Source organism: Condylura cristata, unplaced genomic scaffold, assembly GCF_000260355.1.
Source record: "Condylura cristata isolate star-nosed mole 26May11 unplaced genomic scaffold, ConCri1.0 scaffold00017, whole genome shotgun sequence".
NCBI lineage: Eukaryota > Metazoa > Chordata > Mammalia > Eulipotyphla > Talpidae > Condylura > Condylura cristata.
In genome coordinates, this window is record NW_004567118.1 from 29,036,769 (window position 1) to 29,056,397 (window position 19,629).

Sequence of the window (19,629 nt, forward strand, 5' to 3'; positions counted from 1 at the left end):
CTCCGCTCCTCAGCAGTGCGGGGTTGGCCGACTCCGCGCGCAGTCTTTATACTCGGTGGCTCTGTGGGTGCCCGCCCCTTCCCACCCCCAGAAGCTCCGCCTCTCTGCCACTGGTCCGGACGGCCTCATACATATGCAAATAAGGAGAGAGGGATTGGGCAGGTCCCTAGCCTCCTCTTCCGATCCAGGGGGGTTCACCCGTACCCCAACCCCAGGTACTAGTCTGGATCCGGGTGGGTGGAGGAGATAGAGGGCGTGTCTGATGGAGTAGTGGAAAGATAACCCCAGAGAGACTCCGAGTCTGAGACCGAGAAACAGATATGTGCTTAGGGGTGGGGGCCCCTTGAAGGGAGTTAGAATGAAACCAAGACCAAGGAGACAGACTGGGCAAATGTGAAAGGAATAGAGGAAGAGCCTAGACCAAGAAATCCTGAGATGGGGAGCCCTGGAGAATGCTAGACCAGCCAGGATGGAAGCTAGAACAGGTCACATACAAATGGATAGGGGTCACAAGAGGGAAGTTACTCTGGTAAAAGCTGCTACTCTCCCCCCCCCCACCATCACCACCAATTTCTTCTCCAGCCTCACAACCCCTTCCCCTCATCACCTCGATTTCCTCACTTGGAAGGGTTTTCCCATCTTCCTACCACATATTTGATGAAGCCCTTCCCACACCCTGTTCCAAGGCCTGGGCATCGCTCTCAGACCCTAGACCTGGAGCCATGTCTCCTTAGGTGTTCTGTTTATGCCCATTTCTCTTTTTCTTGGCCCATTTAGGTCAGCAAATATTTACTGAACACCCACTTACCTTGTGCACTGTGTCCCTGGCAAGGTAAAGTCAGTTCTCACAGGACTCAAGAGACCCACAAACCAGAAGGGTGTATAAGAATCTCTAAAGATCATTTGTGGGCCTTCCCTGGTAGCACAACGGGTTAGACTATGAAGCTGTCTGCAGCCACTGCAGCATGGATTTGACCTCCCAGCCAGAGAGGTGACCCATGTGGCACAGCAGCCCTCTCCTGTCTCCTCTGCAGACCAGACCGACCAGAGGAGAGCTGTGGGGCCTGGGCAGAGAGAAGGTGTGGTTTCTCCTCCCAGCTTGGGCATAACACTGGCACCTAGTGGGCACTCACTGAGTATTTGGCAGATGAATGGGTGAGCACGTTGTTGTGACCTTAGGTGAGTTGTATGTGTCCCAAGTAATCTCTCGGTTTCACATTTTTGGTAGAAAATAGAGAAATTACAAGCTCCTCTGGTGGCACAAGGGGTTAAGTCTCAACAATATGAAATTATAGGCAGCCACTGAGCTACAAGTTGGATCCCCAGCCAAAGAGGTGACCCACATGGCATGTCAGACCTGACCTGTCCCCCAGTTCTGTATGCATAGATAAATAAATCTTAAAAAAAAAAAAAAAGGTGACACCATATGGGTCACCTCCCTGATTGGGGACCAAACTGGTTCCAATGTGGCTGCTGATAGCTTCGCTATGCTGTGCTTTAACCTGTTGCACCACCAGGGAGGGCCCGCATCTTAAAATTCTTAACGTTTTTTGTCTTTGAACCTGTGTTTTGTAAGTTGGATGGGACAATGGAGCATGCCTGTGAGCAGAGGAGATAAGCATGGTAGGCTGTGTTGTTCGCATACAACATTCATGGTGAGATTCTGTGAACACAGAACTCTGGTGGACCCACCACTGATGGAAGGCCAGTGAGACTCAGTGAGGTACGTGTGTGATGTCTGCAGCTGAGGAAATGGGATGCTGATAACTGAGGAGCCACACTTTCCACTGAAGCAGAACCTGCTCAGAACACAGAAAGGAGTTAAGGGCATGTGGACTACAGCCTTCTATCCTCCTCCCCAGTCATGTTACTTCTCTGATTTAGCCAGCTACTTCACTGGCAATGATGACGTAGAAGGAAAGGGGCAACACATAATTCCTTTCCTTTCAGCTCATCAGTAAGTGAAAGTAGAAAAATGTAAATTTTTACTTGTTTAGAACATTAACTAGCAAATAAAAACACCATGAGGTGTCAAGAGAAGAACTATAGAAAAAGGAAAACATTTTACATTTTTTAAAAGATTTATTTCTTTATGCATACAAGAACTGGGGTACAGGCCACAGAGGGGGTACGAGGATTCACCACAGACAGAATGGGGAGCAGAACACACTGCTGAGGGGAGCAGCAGGTGAGAGAGGAGAGGTTCTCCACGCCATGTGGTTCACCTCTCTGGCTGGAGATTGAACTTGTGCTGCAGTGGCTGTGGATAGTTTCATAGTGCTGTGCTTTAAGCCCTTACACCACTAAGGGAGGACTTCTTATTTTACTTTTTTTTTTTAATATTTTACATATTAATGCTTTCTCTGCTTTCTGAACAAGGGATTCTGAATTTTCATTTTGCATTAAGTCTTATAAATTATGCACCTGATCCTGCTTTATTCCCTTCTGCAGAAAAGACTCTGGATTAATTTTCTCAAAATACAGTTTTAATTAGGCCACTCCTCAGTCAAACGTCTTCAATGACTTCCAATACTCTGCAGGATAGAGTCCTGATTCTTCAGCCTAGCTTTCAAGGAAATGCCACAATCTAGACCCTATGTCCCTCTTCCCCAGCAGGCCCCAAGTAGCCCTCCACCGGAGCTGAGCCAGTTACTCTTGGGACAGGCTGTGCTTACTCCTGACTTCACACCTTTGTCCATTTCACTCCCTCATTCTGGAAGACTGCCTACTCTTCAGAGTCCTGCCCAATTCCCATTCATTCTTTCAATGCCTATCTAATGAGAAATTGCTTGAAGCCAGGCACTGTTCTGGTTCCTGTACTCTTAAGTCTCCCATTCTAATAACTCAGAATAAGCAAACAAATTGATCATGTTAATATTATGCAGGGGAAAAAAAAATAAAACAGGGCCATGTTCCCAGATGGTCAGAGATGGCCTGACTGTGTTGACTTTTAATGTGAGGACTTAGTGGCCAAAAGGAGTCATGGAAAATGCAGGGAAGAGCTTTCAAGGAAGAAGGAAGTGGAGTGTGAAGATTAACATCCATAAGGGAAGATTGACACAGCAAGTCATACAAGAGATAGGCAAAGGCCAAATCATACAAGTCCTTGTATCCCTAAGGAAATACTTTGGACTCAAATCCAACCATCATGGAAGCAACTCTAGGGCTTTAAACAGGAGGTAACACAATCAAATTTATTTATTTTATATCTGTGTAGAAGAACTGGGGTGTAGGCCAGAGGTGCGAGGGGCTGAGATGGTCCGCCAGAGACACAATGGGGAGCAGAACAGGAGGACCTACTGAAATACACCACTGAGGGATGCAGCAGGTGAGACAGGAGAGGTCTGCTGTGCCATGTGGGTCACCTCCCTGATGGGGATTGAACCTGTGCTGCAGAAGCTGCAGATGGCTTCACAGTGCTGCACTTTAACCCCTTGTGCCACCAGGGGTACAACTTCTATACCCAAGCAATCCACAGAGATACTGAAGATATTCGCTGGTTGCTGAATTTGACTTGAATATGGACTAGCTCCTCCTGTGAGAAACTTCAAGGAAGTGATTTGCCTTTCCTTCTTCAGACAAGGGGCATCAAGAGGGTAGCCTCAGTCTGGAGAAATGAAGCTGGTCTCCTGTACTCAGCTTAGCACATGGGCCTGGGGAAGGCCTCCAGGCTTCAGAAAGCACAGTCTCTCCCTTACACCCCATGATCACTGAAAAAAAAAAATTAGTACCCACTGTGTGTTAGGGAGGGAGGAAGGGGATTCTGTGGTGAGGTTGAGGTTACTGTTGCTCCTGCTGGTTTTCTTCTCCTGTGGGTCATGAGGAGTGGGTAGTAGAGTGCAATCTCCTAAAAGCAGCTTTGGTGTCCACAAGACTGGAGCTGAGAAGGGGGATGGTCAAGTCTGAGGTGCCTTGGGGCAAAGAGTGATTACAAACCACCAACCGCTTCCTGGATCTTCATCCAATGTCTCCAGAAAAGAGAGAAAGAATAAGAGCTCTCACACTCCTACCCCCATTCCAGAACTTTTCATGAGGTCTGTGTCCCTAATGTTTCCTCCCCCAAAATCCCAGAGACTCAGTCATCTGTGTTCTGGAGAGATAGGAAGGGCTTTATTTCTTAAAGATTTATTTACTTATGCATACAAGAACTGGGGTGCAGGGCAGAGGTGGGGGTGGGGTGCTGAGAGGATTCACCAGAGACAGAGTGGGGGGCAGAATAGGCAGATCTAGTGAAATGCACTACTGAGAGGGGCAGTGGGCATGACAGGAGAGGTCCACTGAGTCATGTGTGTCAGCGCCCTGCCTTGCTGTAGCTTCATAGCACTGTGCTTTAACCCCCTGTGCCACCAGGGAGGACAGAGATAGGTCTTTCTAGAAACAAAATGTGGAAAGAAGGGAACTCTGAAACACAGATATAGGGGCTGTAGAGGGAGGTTATTATTGAAAGGGTACAGTGTTTCTGTTTTGCTGGCTAAAGAGTTCTGGAGATGGATGACAGTGACTGTTGCATTGCACTGTGGCTCTACTAAAGTCACTGAACTGTATACTTAAAAATGGTTAAGATGGGCCTCCCTGTGACACAGGGGTTAAAGTCACAAGGCTATTAAGCTATCCCCAGCCTATCAAACTACAGCACGAGGGTCAGGGAGCTGACCCACATGGCGCAGCAGACCTCTCCTGTCTGGCCCACTGCTCCCCTCAGCAGTGTGTTTCAGTAGATTTGCTCCCTACTCTGTTTCTGGTGCATCCTCTCACCCCCTGCAACCTCTGGCCCACACCCCAGCTCTTGTATGTATAAATACATAAAACCAAATCTTTTTTAAAAATGGCTAAGGTGGTAAAGTTCACATTATGTGTATTTTACCACAATTAAAAAAAATGAATAAAGGAAAGAAACAGCTGTTCCTCCCTTTTCCAGCTCTTCAGCAAGGCACACATGTCTCTCACCACATGCTCCCAGGAGCCCCCCAGGTCTGCCTTCCTCCCATTTCAGCCTGCCCCTGGTTCTGCTACAACCACACACCTCATCCTTCCCACCTGACAGGCTCAGATTTATTCCTTGAGAACTATACATGAGGCTCATGCTGCCAGCTGGCTCAACAGTTTCTCATACTGAACTCTACGTGCCAAGCACTGCACTAGGCATCTGACCTACCGCATTTATTCAAAATTTCGGTCACCCTATGTGTAGGGCAACATCCCCACTTGCAGACTGGGAAACTGAAAGATGAAGAGGTTGTCATTGACTCAAGTTCACATTTCCAATAACTCACCTCTGACGTTTGTTCCTTGGTGGCTCGTGAAACCAGTTGCCCTGGCCCTTCATAGCAATCTCTATTCAAGCTTCTTATATGTCTGTGTCTCCCTAAAACCTCCATTCTTCAGGGCCATGACCAAATTTTATTCATCTTCAGAGTCCCTGTGGGCTACCTAACACAGTGCTTGGCTTGCTGTCAGTAACTAACAAATGTTAGTTGAAGGAAAGAAAAAGAGAGACAGAAGGAGGGAGGAAGGGGAAGAGAGATGCCAATCGAATGGAGTGAGCTGCAGGGTATGCTGCCAGGCCCTGGGAAGGATTTTGGGGTGTGGGAGAGGCAGGGACACTGGGTAGTCATTGTAGGTGCCCTTGGTGGGGGTTTGGCAGAGTCTGTGTCAAAGCAAAGTCAGCCTTAATGAGAAAGTGTAGACAGCTCTGGATGGCAATCAGGAATCCTGGAATCTAGGGCAGGCTGGAGAAAGAGGTTGGGGGCACAGTGTCCTGGCCAGGGTTTGGTGGAGGGAAGGAAGAAAAGCCAGCCCTTGGGAAGTTCCTCAGGGGCATGAGGTCAAAAAGATGCCAGTCAGAACTATGCCCTTGGGGAAGGACAAGGGGGTGACCAGGCCCTTTAGCTTTTCACCCCACTAGCTCACACCTGTGGCCTCATAGTACTAGCTTCTTCGCATTATTCAGGCCTCCTTTGTGACATTGCCTCAGAAAGTCCTTCCCAGGGCCCTTCCTGGTGGCACAATGGCACAGCACTATGAAGCTGTCCAAAGCCACTGTGGCATGAGTTTGATCCCCAGCCAGGGAGGTGACATACATGGCCCAGCAGACCTCTCCTGACCCATCTGCTGCTCCCCTCAGCAGTGTATTTCAGTAGCTCTGACTGTTCTGCTCCCCACTATGTCTCTGTGTCTGGAGAATCCTCTCAGTGTCCCCCCACCTCTGGTTTATACCCCAGTTCTTGTAAGCATGAATAAACAAAAAAAATTGTTTGTTTTTTTTTAAAGAAGGCCCTCCTGGGTGGTGCAGCTAGTTAAAGCACAGTACCATGAAGCTAGCCACAGTTGCTTCAGCTTGCATTTGACCCCCTGCCAGGGAGGTGACCCAAGACCTCTCCTGTCCAGCCTGCTGCTCCCCTCAGCAGTGCACTTCATCAGTCTGCCTTTTTTGCTTCCCACTGTGTCTCTGGTGAATCCTCTCACCACCCCTGCACTTCTGATCTGCACCCCAGTTCTGTATGCATAAATTAATAAATCTTTTTAAAAAATGAAGTCCTGGCCCTCCCTGGTGGTGCAGCGGGTTAAAGCACTGCGCTGAGAAGCTAAAGCCACTTCCACATGAGTTCGATCCCGCCTGCCCCGGAGGAGACCACATGGTGTGGCAGACCTCTCCTGACCCCCCCGCTGCTCCCCTCAGCAGTGTACTTCGTTGATCTGCCTGTTCTGCTCCCCACTCTGTCTCTGGTGAAGTCTCTCACTGCCCCTGAGTCTCTGGCCTGTACCCCAGTTCTGGATGTACAAATAAATAAATCTTTAAAAAAAAAAAAAATGAAGTCCTTTCCTGGCCACCTAGCTGATGTTGCCTCATCACTATCATCCTCTGCTACATTACAGGTTATAGCACTAACCACTACTGAAGTGATCTTGCTCACTGTTCTTCCTAGGGGCTAGCAGCCCCTCCCCATCCCTGTCCTCCCACCCCAGCCCTATAATAAGGGTGCCATAAGACCAGAGACTTTGCCTATCCTCCTCAGTGTCTAAACAGTGCTTACTACTGCAGCTGCTCAATAAATATCATTTGAATAGACATATCCAAGGGGCCAAGGCTGACCCTGGACATACCCAGGGACCAGAGTTGAATTTGGGCTCCCCAGTCATGCTGAGGATTCTCCTGCAAAACACTCTTAACTGGGTGGAATTGGCTGTACACCTAGCAAACTAGAGATTGGGAGCCCTAGGTATGCTGCCTGGCGTTTGTGTCTTCTATCCCAGAGGCTGTCTGGAAGCCTCTTTATGCCGGAGCAGGTCACTTAGGTCCTAGCTGATCCCTGCAGATAGGACAGCAGGTCCAGTGTCTCACCCTGTCGCCTAGGTTACTGCAGGAAGATCCTTGTAAGAAGCTAGGACTGGGGACACTGGGATCCCCTTGGGGTCTGGAGATGGGGGGTTAATGGTTCTTGAGTGGGGTGAGGACTAAGTTGTGAGGACTGAGATTTGGAATCTTAGGGCTCCCCGGGATGGGCAGGGAGCTTCGGGTCAGTACACATTATTACCAAGAGAGGAAAGGCTGTGAGCTAGCAGCTATAGGAAGGGTCTTGGGTATGAGGATTTTCCAGGAGGCTGAGGGCTCACTCAGGAGGTACCCAAGGAGGGTGAGGGCACCATGGCTCTTGAAGCCTGGGTGCCAAGGACACCATATTTTTTGAGGGCAGAGATACTCCTGAATCTGTTTTCTCTGAGACCAGCACAAGCCAGTTTTCGTTAAATGGAGCACAGACAAATTCATCTGGAATGCAGCAAGTGGACCGAGACTAGGGGAGAGAGAAGTGCTTTTTCCCTCTGCTCTTCTCTTTTTCTTTTTCCCTGCTAACCATCCCTTTCCCAGAACACCTGCCCCGGCGTGGCTCTTTGACCCTCTCACGCCCCCTGCTGCTCCTTCTTCAGACAGCAGTGGGCAATCTGAAGGGCCAGTAGAGCAGGAGAACCAAATTCCATCTCTTTTCTTCCCCGTTGACCTCTCAGGTTGCTTTGACCAGCCCAAGAGGGAGGAAGCTAAAGTCCCCAAGAGAGTAGATGCTAGGGAAGAAAATGGGCCCTGGCATCCCAGAAAGTGCCATGTATGGGAGTGGGAGGGTGTTGTGAGGGTGTTGGGATTCCAGCCTGAGCAGTCACTACTTCCCCAGGAGACCTTCCTTCACCCACAGGTATAATGGTGAGCGCCTTGGCTTGCAACCTTCCTTAACTCCCTGACTGCTCCTTTATGGCGTTTTTCTGGGCTTCCTGTGATCCAATTATTTGTTAGAATTTGATGGCTGGCTGCTTCCCCCAGGAGACCGTGAGCACAAAGAAGGCAGGAACCAGGGTTGATTCTGTTCATCAGTACAAGCAAATACTCAGCATAATGCCTGGTATATTGCAGGGACACAGTGAACATATATATATATATATATAATTTTCAAATATAATAGTTTATTTTTACATCATTTTGTACATTTCTTTTTCATCTCAATTGTAATCCCCGCGGGTTTCCCATCACCGAGTCACCCGTGTGCCATCACCATAGTCCCGTGCACTTCCCTTCCCCTCCCCGCCCCATTTTTGATCCCATTCCCCACTCCACCCCCACAAAATGTCTCTGGTATATGGCTGTTCATTATTCTTGTTATTTTCTCGCCTGGTCCATTATACTCCTGCTATGAGTGAAACCATCCAGTATTTTTCTTTCTCTTTCTGGCTTATCTCACTAAGCATGATCTTTTCCAGCTCCATCCAAGTTGCTGCAAAAGACATGTGTTTCTTTTTTTTTGGTTGCTGAGTAATATTCCATTGTATATATGTACCACATCTTTTTTATCCAGTCATCTACTTTTGGGCACTTGGGCTGCTTCCATGTTTTCCCAATTGTAAATAAAGCAGCAATAAACATGGAGGTGCAGGAAATATATATATATATATATATATATATATATAATATTTATTTATTTATGCATTCAAGAACTAGAGTATAGGCCAGAGATGTAGGGGGTGAGAAGATTTACCAGAGACAGAGTGGAAAACGGAACAGATGTTCTAAAATACACTGCTGAGGGGGGCAGCAGGTGAGCTGTGCCCTGAGAGTTATCTCCTTGGTCAAGGATCAAACTCATGTTGCAGTGGCTGGTGATAACTAGATAGCAGGGAACAGTAAAGATTTGTTGAATAAATGAATGAATGACAGTAAGTACATTTGAGGAGGATCCTTAGACAGGGGTTTAATGGGTGGTGTCAGTGTCATTACTTAAGCTATAAGGACAGCTGTGAGTCCAGATGTCTTGGCTTCTGTTTAAGGCCTGGTCGATGTCCAACTTCTGGCCTTGTGCCCAAAGGCCATCCAAGCAAAAAGAGGCAGAAGAGGCCTCTCCTAGAGGGGGCAATAGGGTGGGTTAGATCCGGAGAGCCTTTCCACTTTTCCAGTTCTCTAGCTGGAGAGTTTTTGAAGTCAGTCCCACCAGAGGTTCCCTTCCCTTAATCCTTCCCATCTCCCATCCCTTTGGCTATTCCCAGTGGTGTGCTGGGGAATTTAAACAGCATTCTCTTTTACCTGGCAAAGTTCCAAGAAAGAGTTGCCCCTGAGGCTGGACCCAGAGGTTGAGAAGGGAGCCATCATCCAAAGGAAGGAGAGTAAGGATCTCTTTCTTTGGCCCGTGGCTCAAGACCACTCTGGATTCATATAGTTTCAGCTGTAGAGGAAATCCCAAGACCAAGGGCAGATCCAGCCGGGACCCTGCCCCTGACTGGGAAGACAGCACCACCTTCTGCAGAGTACAGAGAACAGGGACAAAGGTAAGGGAGGAAAGAATGACCCACATCTGCCCACATCCACCACAGCAACTTCATTCTGCCGAGTCCTGCCCTTCTTGTACCAGTCAGCTTCACTACCTAAACCCTGCTTCACTTCTCCTGGATTTGCCTTCTACAAAACCAATCCTACCCAAGTAAATATAGAATCTAAGTAAAAGATTTTTGCTGGGCTTCCCTGGTGGCACAAGGGGTTAAAGCCCAGCACTAAGCAGCTATCAGCAGCCACTGCAACATGAATTGGATCCCTGGCCAGGGAGCTGACCCATAGGGAGCAGCAGCTTTCTCCTGCCTTGCCTGCTGCTCCCCTCACCAGTTTCTTTCTTTCTTTTTATAGATTTACTTATTTATGCATACAGAATGGGAGTACAAACCAGAGGTAGAGGGGTGGTAAGAGGATTCACCAAAGACAGAATGGGGAGCAGAACAGGCAGACTGACAGGTACACTGCTGAGGGGAGCAGTGGGCAGGTCAGAAGAGGTCTGCCGTGCCATGTGGGTCAGCTCCAGGGCCAGGGATCGAACTCGCACCGAAGTGGCTGCGGCTAGTTTGCAGTGCTATGTCCTAACCCACTGTGCCACCAGGAAGGGCCCTCAGCAGTTTATTTCTATAGATCCACCTGTTCTGCTCCCTATTCTGTCTCTGGTGAATCCTCTCACCCCTTGTACTTCTAGCTTGTACCCCAGGTTTCCTATGCATAAACAAATAAACCTTAAAAAATTTTTTTTGCTGCTTGCTTGCTGTGGGCAGCTTTGAAATGTCTCTCTCGTCAGCCACCCCCACCTTTAAGCCTTCATAATAATGAGTTTTTGGTGTTCCCTTCCTCCCCACCCCACCACAGCTTTTGGGTTTCACAGAATACTTGATCTTGGAGGTGGAGACTGAGCCAAGAAGGGTCTTCTGGAGTGCCCAGGGCAAGGAGGTAGCCTGAACCTGATGCCAACTTGAGACCCAGGTCCAGAGAGAAGGCCCAGGGGTCTGCCTGAGGATGGGGAATATCTGAGGGTAGAAAGGGGAGGGGAGAAATGATCTTCCTGAGGCCTCAAAGCTGAGATTCACAGAGGGAGGACGCTGGTGGTGAAGGGTGGTGGAAGATGGCAGACAGGTAAAATAGCCTTTACCTTTGAGACTGAATTCTGCACGAGTTCCTGGAGGGAAGAATGTCCCAGGTTGGGACTCTGCAGCACAGCTTCTGAAGCTAGTGGGAGCAGAGGCTGGGGTCTGGGCCTGCGGGTCCAGCCAGTTAGCCCGGCGCAGGCAGCCATCCAGGGCAGGGACCAACTAGAGCCGTTGCAGGAAAGAAGATGTGGGCATCTCGTAATTAGGACATCTGAGCCCCACCCTGGGTTAGCCTTCTCCAAATACACATATTCGGCCTCTCCCCTGCAATCTCATTTCATTCCCTCTTCTCAAAAGTGGAGACTTAGCACCACATGGCCACACCATACAATCTTACCACCTTCGGTCAAGGTTCCCACCCCTGTGATGCATTACCGGCAACCGGAGGTCAGAGACTGGGAACAGCATGCCCCCCAGTGCGATCCTCATCATGGACTGTGGTTTGTTGCTCAAAGACCCAGAGACCTGTCTCAGGGAGAGCACCAACTCCCCATCCACCTCCAGCAGTATTGAGTCCCCGTGGATCCTCACTTCCATCTGCAGGAAGGAGGAGAGAATTAAAATCACAGGCCTCTGGTACCTGCCTCTGCCACTTTCTTCGGAAGCAGCCTACTATAACAGGCTTGAAGAGTCAGCAAGTATCCTTGGCTCACTCAAGACTTGTCACTTAATATACTCACTAAGCTTCAGAATTCCCCTCTGAAAGCATGAGACAAGAATAGCAACTTCAAGAGGGTTTTGGCAGACGAAGGGAGAAGACAGTAGTCAACGGTAAACGGATGCTCACCCTATACCTTGGTTCTGTTCCTCTTCCTTGGACCAGCTCAAGACCCCTTCCTTCAGAACCATATCTGGCTTACCTGATGCCACCTTCCATCATCCAGTCGGGGTCCAGCACCCACTGTAAGCTGGGCCCACTGATTGTGCAGTTGGATCTCAGGCCTGCCATCCCGAAGTCCCAGCATAAACCAGTCATCCTTGGAGTTGGTATCACCATAAAATATCACTCCCTCAGGATCCCAGGTGCTAATCTCAAAGGAGGAGGAGGTTCTGAAAAACAGAAGAAATATGGGGCTAGGGAAGGCGCCGTTTAGGGAGAGGGAAGGAGAGAGAGAGACAGAAAAAGAAGAGTTGATGGCGGATAAGGCCAGGAGCCAAGTTAGGTCAACCCCATACTTTTTTATCTTGGTGAGGTCAAAAGTCATGATGATGATGGGCTCTTGTCCTGGACCATTGCTGAGGCACACAGCAGGAGCATCCTGGCTCTATTAGAAAGAGAAGATAAACAAGCTGGAATAAGCACACACCATAGGTGACAGAGGGAGAAATGTTGTTCCAGGGTGAGAAAGGGAAAGAAAAGAAAGCAGAACTCATTTAAATACACACAAGGGCTGAGCACCCTTCCCAGCTCTGGTACCTGGGTGGGGAGTAAATGTCTCAGGGTCTGTCCCTGGTGACCATGAAGCTGTAGCAGCAACAGCAGCAGCAGCAGCAACACCACAGAGCGAAGACACATGACCAGTGGGTTTCTGATCTCCATAATCAGCTTCTGTCCTCTCCACTACTCAGACAACTCTGAGGAGAATGCATGGGGCGAGGTTTAAAGTTTGCTCTGGGGGAAGGAGGGGTAAGAGAAGGGGCACTGGCCCTGTGGTCCCTCTGAGGACAAATGGGAGGAGGAACAGAGTCCCTTTATTGTCCTCCCTCTCTCCCCCATTGCTGAGAATGTCTGTGAGCTGGGAGAGGACATCCAGTTCCCCTTCCTCCTCTAGCCCCTGACCTGGGTCCTCCTCCCTTCTGCCCAATTGAGAAGGCTGCCTCTATGGGCCTGAGATCTAGTCCTACCCTTCTTCCCAAGCAGCATCATCCATCAGGACTAGAGCTGGGACACGGAAGCCCAAATATCTAGGTGGGTGACTAAGTCATTCCACCCTATGTCTGTAAAATATGAAAAATAATACCTTCTTTGTGAGGTTGCTATGAAATGGGATTGAGATAATGCAAGCACAGTGTCTGGTTATCTGTTTTGAGATCCTCCCTCAGTGTTTTCCCAAGCCTCAGCGCCTCCTCTTATAGGGAGGTATTGTCTAAACGTGATTTTGTTGCTCTGAAGAACCCACCCCCACCCCACTCCACTCCCAAAGAACTTCCCTATCTATTTATTTCAATGCTAGCCATTTGCCAATAGAAATGCACCATTCTCTCCCCTTGACCTATTTTAAAATACAAATGTCCCCAAGAGAAGTAACATTTTTGAGCCGCTCAAGAACGGTAGGAAACAGCTTTCAGAGCTGGGAGTCTAGGGGTCAGCCTAGGGCTTAGGTGGACCTGAACGGATGAGAGGCAGTGAAGGGTAAAGCAGATATCATTGCATATTTCAGTTTAAAAATATATGGGGTGACTTTTGAGCCATGGAATTTCTCCAGTGGAGGTTGGTACATCCAGATAACAACAGCGGGGTGGCCATGGCAGTCCAGCCTTGACCCCTGCACAGTCACAAGACCCGGCGGAGAAGGAAGGAGGTGTGTTTGGGGGCGGGGACATGCCTGTTCTGCAAGCTGATTGGCTGGCGGGTGCGCGCCTGCAGGGACCGAATTCGGAATTCCGGGGCTTGGTGGGTAGGGAAGACCACCTTGTCCGCCCACTCCCTCCACTCAGGGGCAGCCAGATCTCCGCTGCCGCTTCCCAGCCCACGGCGTTAGTTAGTAGGCCCTTTAAGAGACCTTAGAGGTTTCTCCCTTAGGGTCCATTTGCCCTTCGCTCGGCCCTGCAGAACGGAAGTGGGGGTCCTGGACTTCGATCCCAGAACGACGCCATCGGGATGGCTTCCGTGAGGATCCGAGAGGCCAAGGAGGGAGACTGTGGAACTATCCTGAGAATGATTCGGGTGAAGGATGCGGGCCGGAAACCGGGGTCCCAGAGGGGGTCAGCGGCTTGGCTGGAGTGGGGGGGCCGGGACTGTTTAAAAGATGGGGGAAAGGGAGGAGGTGAGAATTGGGAATTCTCCTCCGGGAAGAGCGGGTTCCTTCTACTCTAATCGAGTCTCTGACTCCACGCCGCAGGAACTAGCTGAGTACGAGAAACTCTCAGATCAGGTGAAGATCAGCGAAGAAGGTGGGGTCCGGCACCTGGGTCCAGTGAGCCTGGGGAGGAAATGAGGGGTGGGTTTCTCAACATGCTTCCAGGCTGCGCGCACGACCGGGTCCTCTTTCCCTTTTTGTCACCACTCCGATCCCTGCAGCCCTGAGAGCAGATGGCTTTGGAGAGAATCCTTTCTTTCACTGTTTGGTAGCAGAGATTCTTCCCGCCCCCGGGGAAACACAGGGTAAGAACACTGAGAGGCTCCCCAGAGCCAGCCTCAGGTCTCTTCTCCAGGGTCCCAGCAGTCTGATCCCTTCTCTCTCTTTTCAGGCCCTTGTGTGGTGGGCTTTGGGCTGTATTACTTCGTCTACAGCACGTGGAAGGGACGAAACATTTATCTGGAAGACATCTACGTGATGCCAGAATATCGGGGTACTAGGCAGAGACTGGGGTGGGAAAAACAACTCATAGGTCATCCCCGACACCTTTTCTGATTCCTTTTAAATCAAACAATTTTTGTCCCCCGACAGGTCAGGGGATTGGTTCCAAAATAATAAAAAAGGTGGCTAAGGTAAGGAGATGGATGTTTTCCCAACAAGTTTGGGCCCTGGAAAAGTAAAGATTTATGGGAGGCACCCAGTTTGAACAGAGGGTAAGGATCCTTTTCCTTTTAACCATAGGAAAGTGAGTGATGTATTCTTCCACAGGTGGCTCTGGATAAGGGCTGCTCCCAGTTCCGCCTGGCAGTGCTTGACTGGAACAAGGGGGCCATGGACTTATATAAGGCCCTGGGAGCCCAAGATCTGACTGACGCTGAGGGCTGGCACTCCTTTCGCTTCGAAGGACAGGCGATGAGAGAGCTGGCAGGAAAGTGATGCTATCCATCCCTTGGGGATCTCTCAAGCACTCCTCAGAGACCATCTCCACAGACAGGGGCCTCCCTGAAAGAAGGGTTGGGGGTGAATATTTACAAAGTACAGAAAAGAGCAAAACTGAAGGAGAGGGTTTGTTGGTAGTGAAAAATAAATGAGAATATATCCTAATGTGGTGTTGCCCAGAGCAATTGATGACGCCATAAGCTTTTGCCTCTTTACAGCCCTTCTAAAAATGTTCTGGTCAATGGATGTTGTTCTTAGGGTAAAGGTGGGCTCGAGATGACTTTAACTCTCAGTGCGTGAGTTTTGGCTTTGGCCTGTGAGTCAGCTTGGCATAGCAGGGTTGTTACCAGGTTTGGGCCTCTGATTCAAGCCTTCAGTGCACTGAGCTGTTTAGGATCAAAGTCAGGCAGTTGCTCCACCTACTCAACAGATGGAGGAGGCTGCCACCTGGTGGCATATCAGTGGCACTGGGAATGACCACATACCCCAACTTTTAAATCGTCTCAGCCACTTAGTGTTTTTTCTATTTCAAAAGTCACAAAGTCTTTATTTTCAGTTCTAACTAAACCTCTAGGGTCCATGCTGATAAGAAGGGAAATAGAGGTATATCCTGCTTTAAGCAGATTTGTTGTAAAAAAATATAAGACAAAATAAAATTAGAATTCATAGCCTTATTTACGTAATCAGTACTAAATCTTTGGTATCAGTTCTTCAGACTTTTTCAACGTTATAAACTATGTATAATTAATTAAGTAGGTAGAACTTGATGGGATCATACTCTTGCAACCTGCTTTTTTCATGATACAATATATCAGATACATCTCTGTATGCTACTAAACATACCTCTGTCAACATTTTTTATATATATATTCTAAAGATACATATTTATTTATGTATACAAGAACTGGGGGTGTAGGTTAGAGGTGCAGGGGAATGAGAGGGTTCACCAGAGGGGAGCAGAACAGGCAGAACTACTGAGGAGAGCAGTGGTCAAGACAGGAGTGGTCTGTGCCATGTAGGTCAGCTTCCTGGCCAGGGATGGGACTCAGGCCATGGCAGTAATAGCACTGAGACTTCACCCGTAGGCCGCCAGGGAGGCCCTGCCATCAATCACTTTTTTTTTTTTTTTTTAGATTTATTTATGCATACAAGAACTGGGGTGTAGGGGCCCTCCCTGGTGGTGCAGTGAGTTTAAGCACAGCTCTATGATGCTATCGGCAGCCATTGTAGCACACGTTCGATCCAGCCAGGGAGGTGATCCACACGGTAGCCCCCACCCTTATCACTTCTGATGGGGATATATTATTTGTTTTGTGGATGTATGATTGGTTAATAGTCATGATTTAGACACTCAAAGGGGACAGGCAGCCAACATAAATGTATAAATCTAAGAAACAGGATCTGTGGACATCTAAAGGGTTGGTTCATCTTAAAATTAAAAAAGAAAAAAGGGCCCTCCCTGGTTGCATGGGTTAAAGTGCAGCACTGTGAAACTGGCCGCTTCGGTGCCAGCTCTATCCCCAGGTGCAGGAGACCTCTCCTGTCCCGTCCGTTGCTCCCCTCAGCAGTGTACTTCATAGATTTGCTTGTTCTGCTCCCTACTCTGGCTATGGTGAATCCTCTCACCACCCCTGCACCGCTGGCCTGTACCCCAGTTCTGTATGCATAAATAAATAAATCCCCCCCCCAAAAAAAAGTCAAATCAAACACTTCAGGGGCTCAGATTTTCTATAGTGGTACCCTCTTCTGCCCTTAAAAATAATTAACTGCAAATAGGCCTTTGGGACAATTTTGATCAAAAGATAGTAAATTTTGGCCAGCTAATGTCATTAGCTCAACCTGGCAGGAATTAGTATCTTAAATATGATCCATTTCACCTGATGATGGGATTTCATAGATTTTAGTGCAAAATAAATTATTTCTGGAAAGATGCATGTATGAGCCAGGAATGTCATTGCATCTAGGGGAAAATGAATAAAAGAAACTTTAAACAAAATGTAGAAGAAAAAAGTGAGGTAGGAAATTTAATATTTCTAAAATTTATCTTGTCCCTCATTTGTTTTGCTTTTGTTTTGGTAAGCTTCTTATGTTACTCTCTCATCTTGACCCCAGATCATGGTATACATTCTTATCTCTCTAAGGGTATCCATGGTAATTAAAAAAAAAAATTTTTTTTTGTTTTAAAGATTTATTTGTTTATGTGTACAGAACTGGGATATAGGGCAGAGGTATAGGGGTGGTGAGAGGATTCACCAGAGACAGAGTGGGGACCAGAAGAGGCAGATAGAGTGAAGTACACTTCTGAGGGGAGCAGAGGGTGGGTCAGGAGAGGTCTGCCACGCCATGTGGGCCACCTCCCTGGCTGGGAATTGAACTTATGCTGCAGTGGCTGTGATAGCTTCATAATGCTGTCCTTTAATCCATTGAGCTACCAGGGAGGACCCTAAAGATTTATTTATTTATACATACAGAACCTGTTGTGCCACCAGGGAAGGCATAGGTATTCATGGTAATTGTAACAAAAATGTTTTTTGTTTTTGTATAATCTATTTCTTCTGAACTATTATTTCCCTTTATGTGTCTGTTTTGGCTTTCATTTTAGAAGATTCTTTCATTTCTTTAAATGTCTGGTGATAGTTATCTGCTTATATTTAAGACTGGGACACTATAAAGTACTGATTGGATACGATACGTGTACATGTGAGGAAGAGGGAGTTCTGGATAACTATGACTTCACTGTAGTGAGCTATGCCATTTCCTTGAGAAGCCCCAGATATTAGTAACATTACTTTTCTTCTTCTTGTCTGATGAGACCTCAGAGAAGACTTTTTAAAACTGCTACTTGGAGGATAGAAGCTTGGCTTTAGGTATTTTTGGGGCTGGGTGAAGAAGTAGTCTTGGGGAAAAGTCTCACCATTCAGTACATAAATCCCCATTTTCAGTCTTTAACTGTCTATTCATGTGTCTATTTTTTTTTCTTTCCCTTTTTTGTTTTACATTTTGAAAGGACAGGTTTATTAGGAAAAAAAGAAAGGAAAAAGGACACCTGAATAATCAAAGGTGGGCAGGGAGATGCCACATAGCTCTGTTTTCCTACCAATCTCTAGAAGTTGCAAGCTGGGGCATTCTGTTACCACATCCTTTATAATCCAGCTAGATTAATCTGTAGACTTACGGGGGAGTCTACAGATATTTTTGTATATTCCCACTGTAGAAAGTCCAAATTTCTAAGTATGTTTCAATCCCTCCACTCCAAGCTCTGGCCCAAACCAACCATCCAGTCACAGCAGTCCAAAGAGGCTCAAACCATGTTAGATTCAGTACCTCATAGACACTGTACTGTCCCCTGGCCTTGTACACATGTTATTCTCGTGCCTGAAGTGCTATTCTTCCTTTTCCTTTTCCATCCTTTACCTGAATGAACAATAACTAGTGCAGATAAAAAAAGTCAAACCTAAGAGGACTGTTGGTCTTCTTGAAAGTTTGTTGATGGTTCAATTTTAAAACAAAACCCAGCTACTTATTGCTTAAGAGTCTAATCCCACACTCCAGTCTAACAGCCAGCACTCTTTATAATCTGCCCCACTTAATTTCTCTAACTCTTCTTTCCTAGACCTTATCAGAATCCCGAACCTTTTTAGGTACTCTTGAGAGTACCCTTTCAGGGAACTCTTTGGTCAGCCCTTTAGTTTTTTAAAGGTTTATTTTTATTTATACACACAGAATTGGAGTATAGGACAGAGGTGGAGGGGTAGTGAGAGAATTCACCAGAGACAGAGTGGGGAGCTGAACAGGCAGATGTACTGAAATACACTGCTGAGGGGAGCGGTGGGTGGGTCAGGAAGGTCTGCCGAGCCATGTGGGTCACCTAGCCCTGGCTAAGGATCAAATTGGTGCTGCAGTGGCTGTGGATAACTTCACAGTGTTCTGCTTTAACCTGTTTCACCACGTGGGAGGGCCTTGAATAGTGTATTTTTAATAAAACCAAACTCATAAAACAACTCACCAGCTTCTCCAAACCTTTGTCTCCTTTGTTCTCTCATCCCTGATTGGAATCACTGATCACTAAGTAATCAAATCTGGAAATTGTCCTGTGAATCTTCCATTTGTTTGATGGCTCTTATCCCCTCACCCATCCTCACTCATCATCAATTGTGAATCTACTACAAATTTAATATACCACCATTGCCTATAGCCCTAATCCAGGTCAGGATCCTATTTCTCACCTGCAACGACTTCTCACAGGACTGCCTTGGGAACCACCCTTAACTATTCAATCTGTTCTCCACTCTAGTAAAGTGCAAAGCTTAGCACCTTATACTCAGTCGCTTTCCATTATTGATGAAGTAAGAGTCCTGATTTAATCTGCATTACAAATCCTTCAGTCTAGTTTCCAACAACTCTTTAAGTCAAATGCTATTGAACTAGTTGTGGTTTCCCAAAAGACATGCTCTTTCTGTTGCTCTGCATCATTATATTCCTGTGTCCTCAAGAATACTTTCATTGCACTTTTCCTCTATTGAACTCCCATTGATCCTTCACATCTCAGTTTGCATCACCTCTGCAGTAATCTCACTAACCACTTCGAAAAACTAACCATTGTCTCCTGGGGACTCCCTCTATATCTGGCCCTCATTGCTACCATATCTTCATACAACTCTATGCTCTTATTTGTTTAAACTTATTTTTTAATCATCTGCTCCTGTCCCAATATATTATAAATTCCTTGAAA

At 47.4% G+C, this 19,629-nt stretch overlaps 2 protein-coding genes across 3 annotated transcripts; one reads left to right on the plus strand and one right to left on the minus strand.

The window, feature by feature from the left end:
• Window positions 1–9,164: 9,164 nt before the first annotated feature.
• On the minus strand, window positions 9,165–12,431 carry SHBG (sex hormone-binding globulin). Of its 2 annotated transcripts, XM_004684644.2 has the most exons (8): window positions 12,356–12,431; window positions 12,115–12,203; window positions 11,799–11,988; window positions 11,314–11,475; window positions 10,941–11,100; window positions 10,682–10,818; window positions 9,563–9,776; window positions 9,165–9,382 (listed from the first exon to the last, which is right to left on the minus strand). In XM_004684644.2, the coding sequence occupies exons 2-8, from the start codon at window positions 12,141–12,143 to the stop codon at window positions 9,234–9,236; spliced, it is 1,041 nt and encodes a 346-aa protein (XP_004684701.1). In that variant the 5' UTR covers window positions 12,144–12,203; window positions 12,356–12,431; the 3' UTR covers window positions 9,165–9,233. The 2 variants fall into 2 exon arrangements, with proteins under 2 accessions (XP_004684701.1, XP_012581716.1); XM_012726262.1 differs by lacking the exons at window positions 12,115–12,203; window positions 12,356–12,431 and having other exon boundaries at window positions 11,314–11,424; window positions 11,837–11,935.
• A 1,072-nt stretch (window positions 12,432–13,503) lies between these two features.
• Window positions 13,504–15,493, plus strand: SAT2 (spermidine/spermine N1-acetyltransferase family member 2). Its single transcript, XM_004684643.2, has 7 exons — window positions 13,504–13,552; window positions 13,682–13,825; window positions 14,001–14,052; window positions 14,180–14,263; window positions 14,350–14,451; window positions 14,550–14,590; window positions 14,727–15,493. Exons 2-7 carry the CDS (start codon window positions 13,760–13,762, stop codon window positions 14,892–14,894), a joined length of 513 nt encoding a protein of 170 aa, XP_004684700.1. The 5' UTR covers window positions 13,504–13,552; window positions 13,682–13,759; the 3' UTR covers window positions 14,895–15,493.
• Window positions 15,494–19,629: the final 4,136 nt, after the last annotated feature.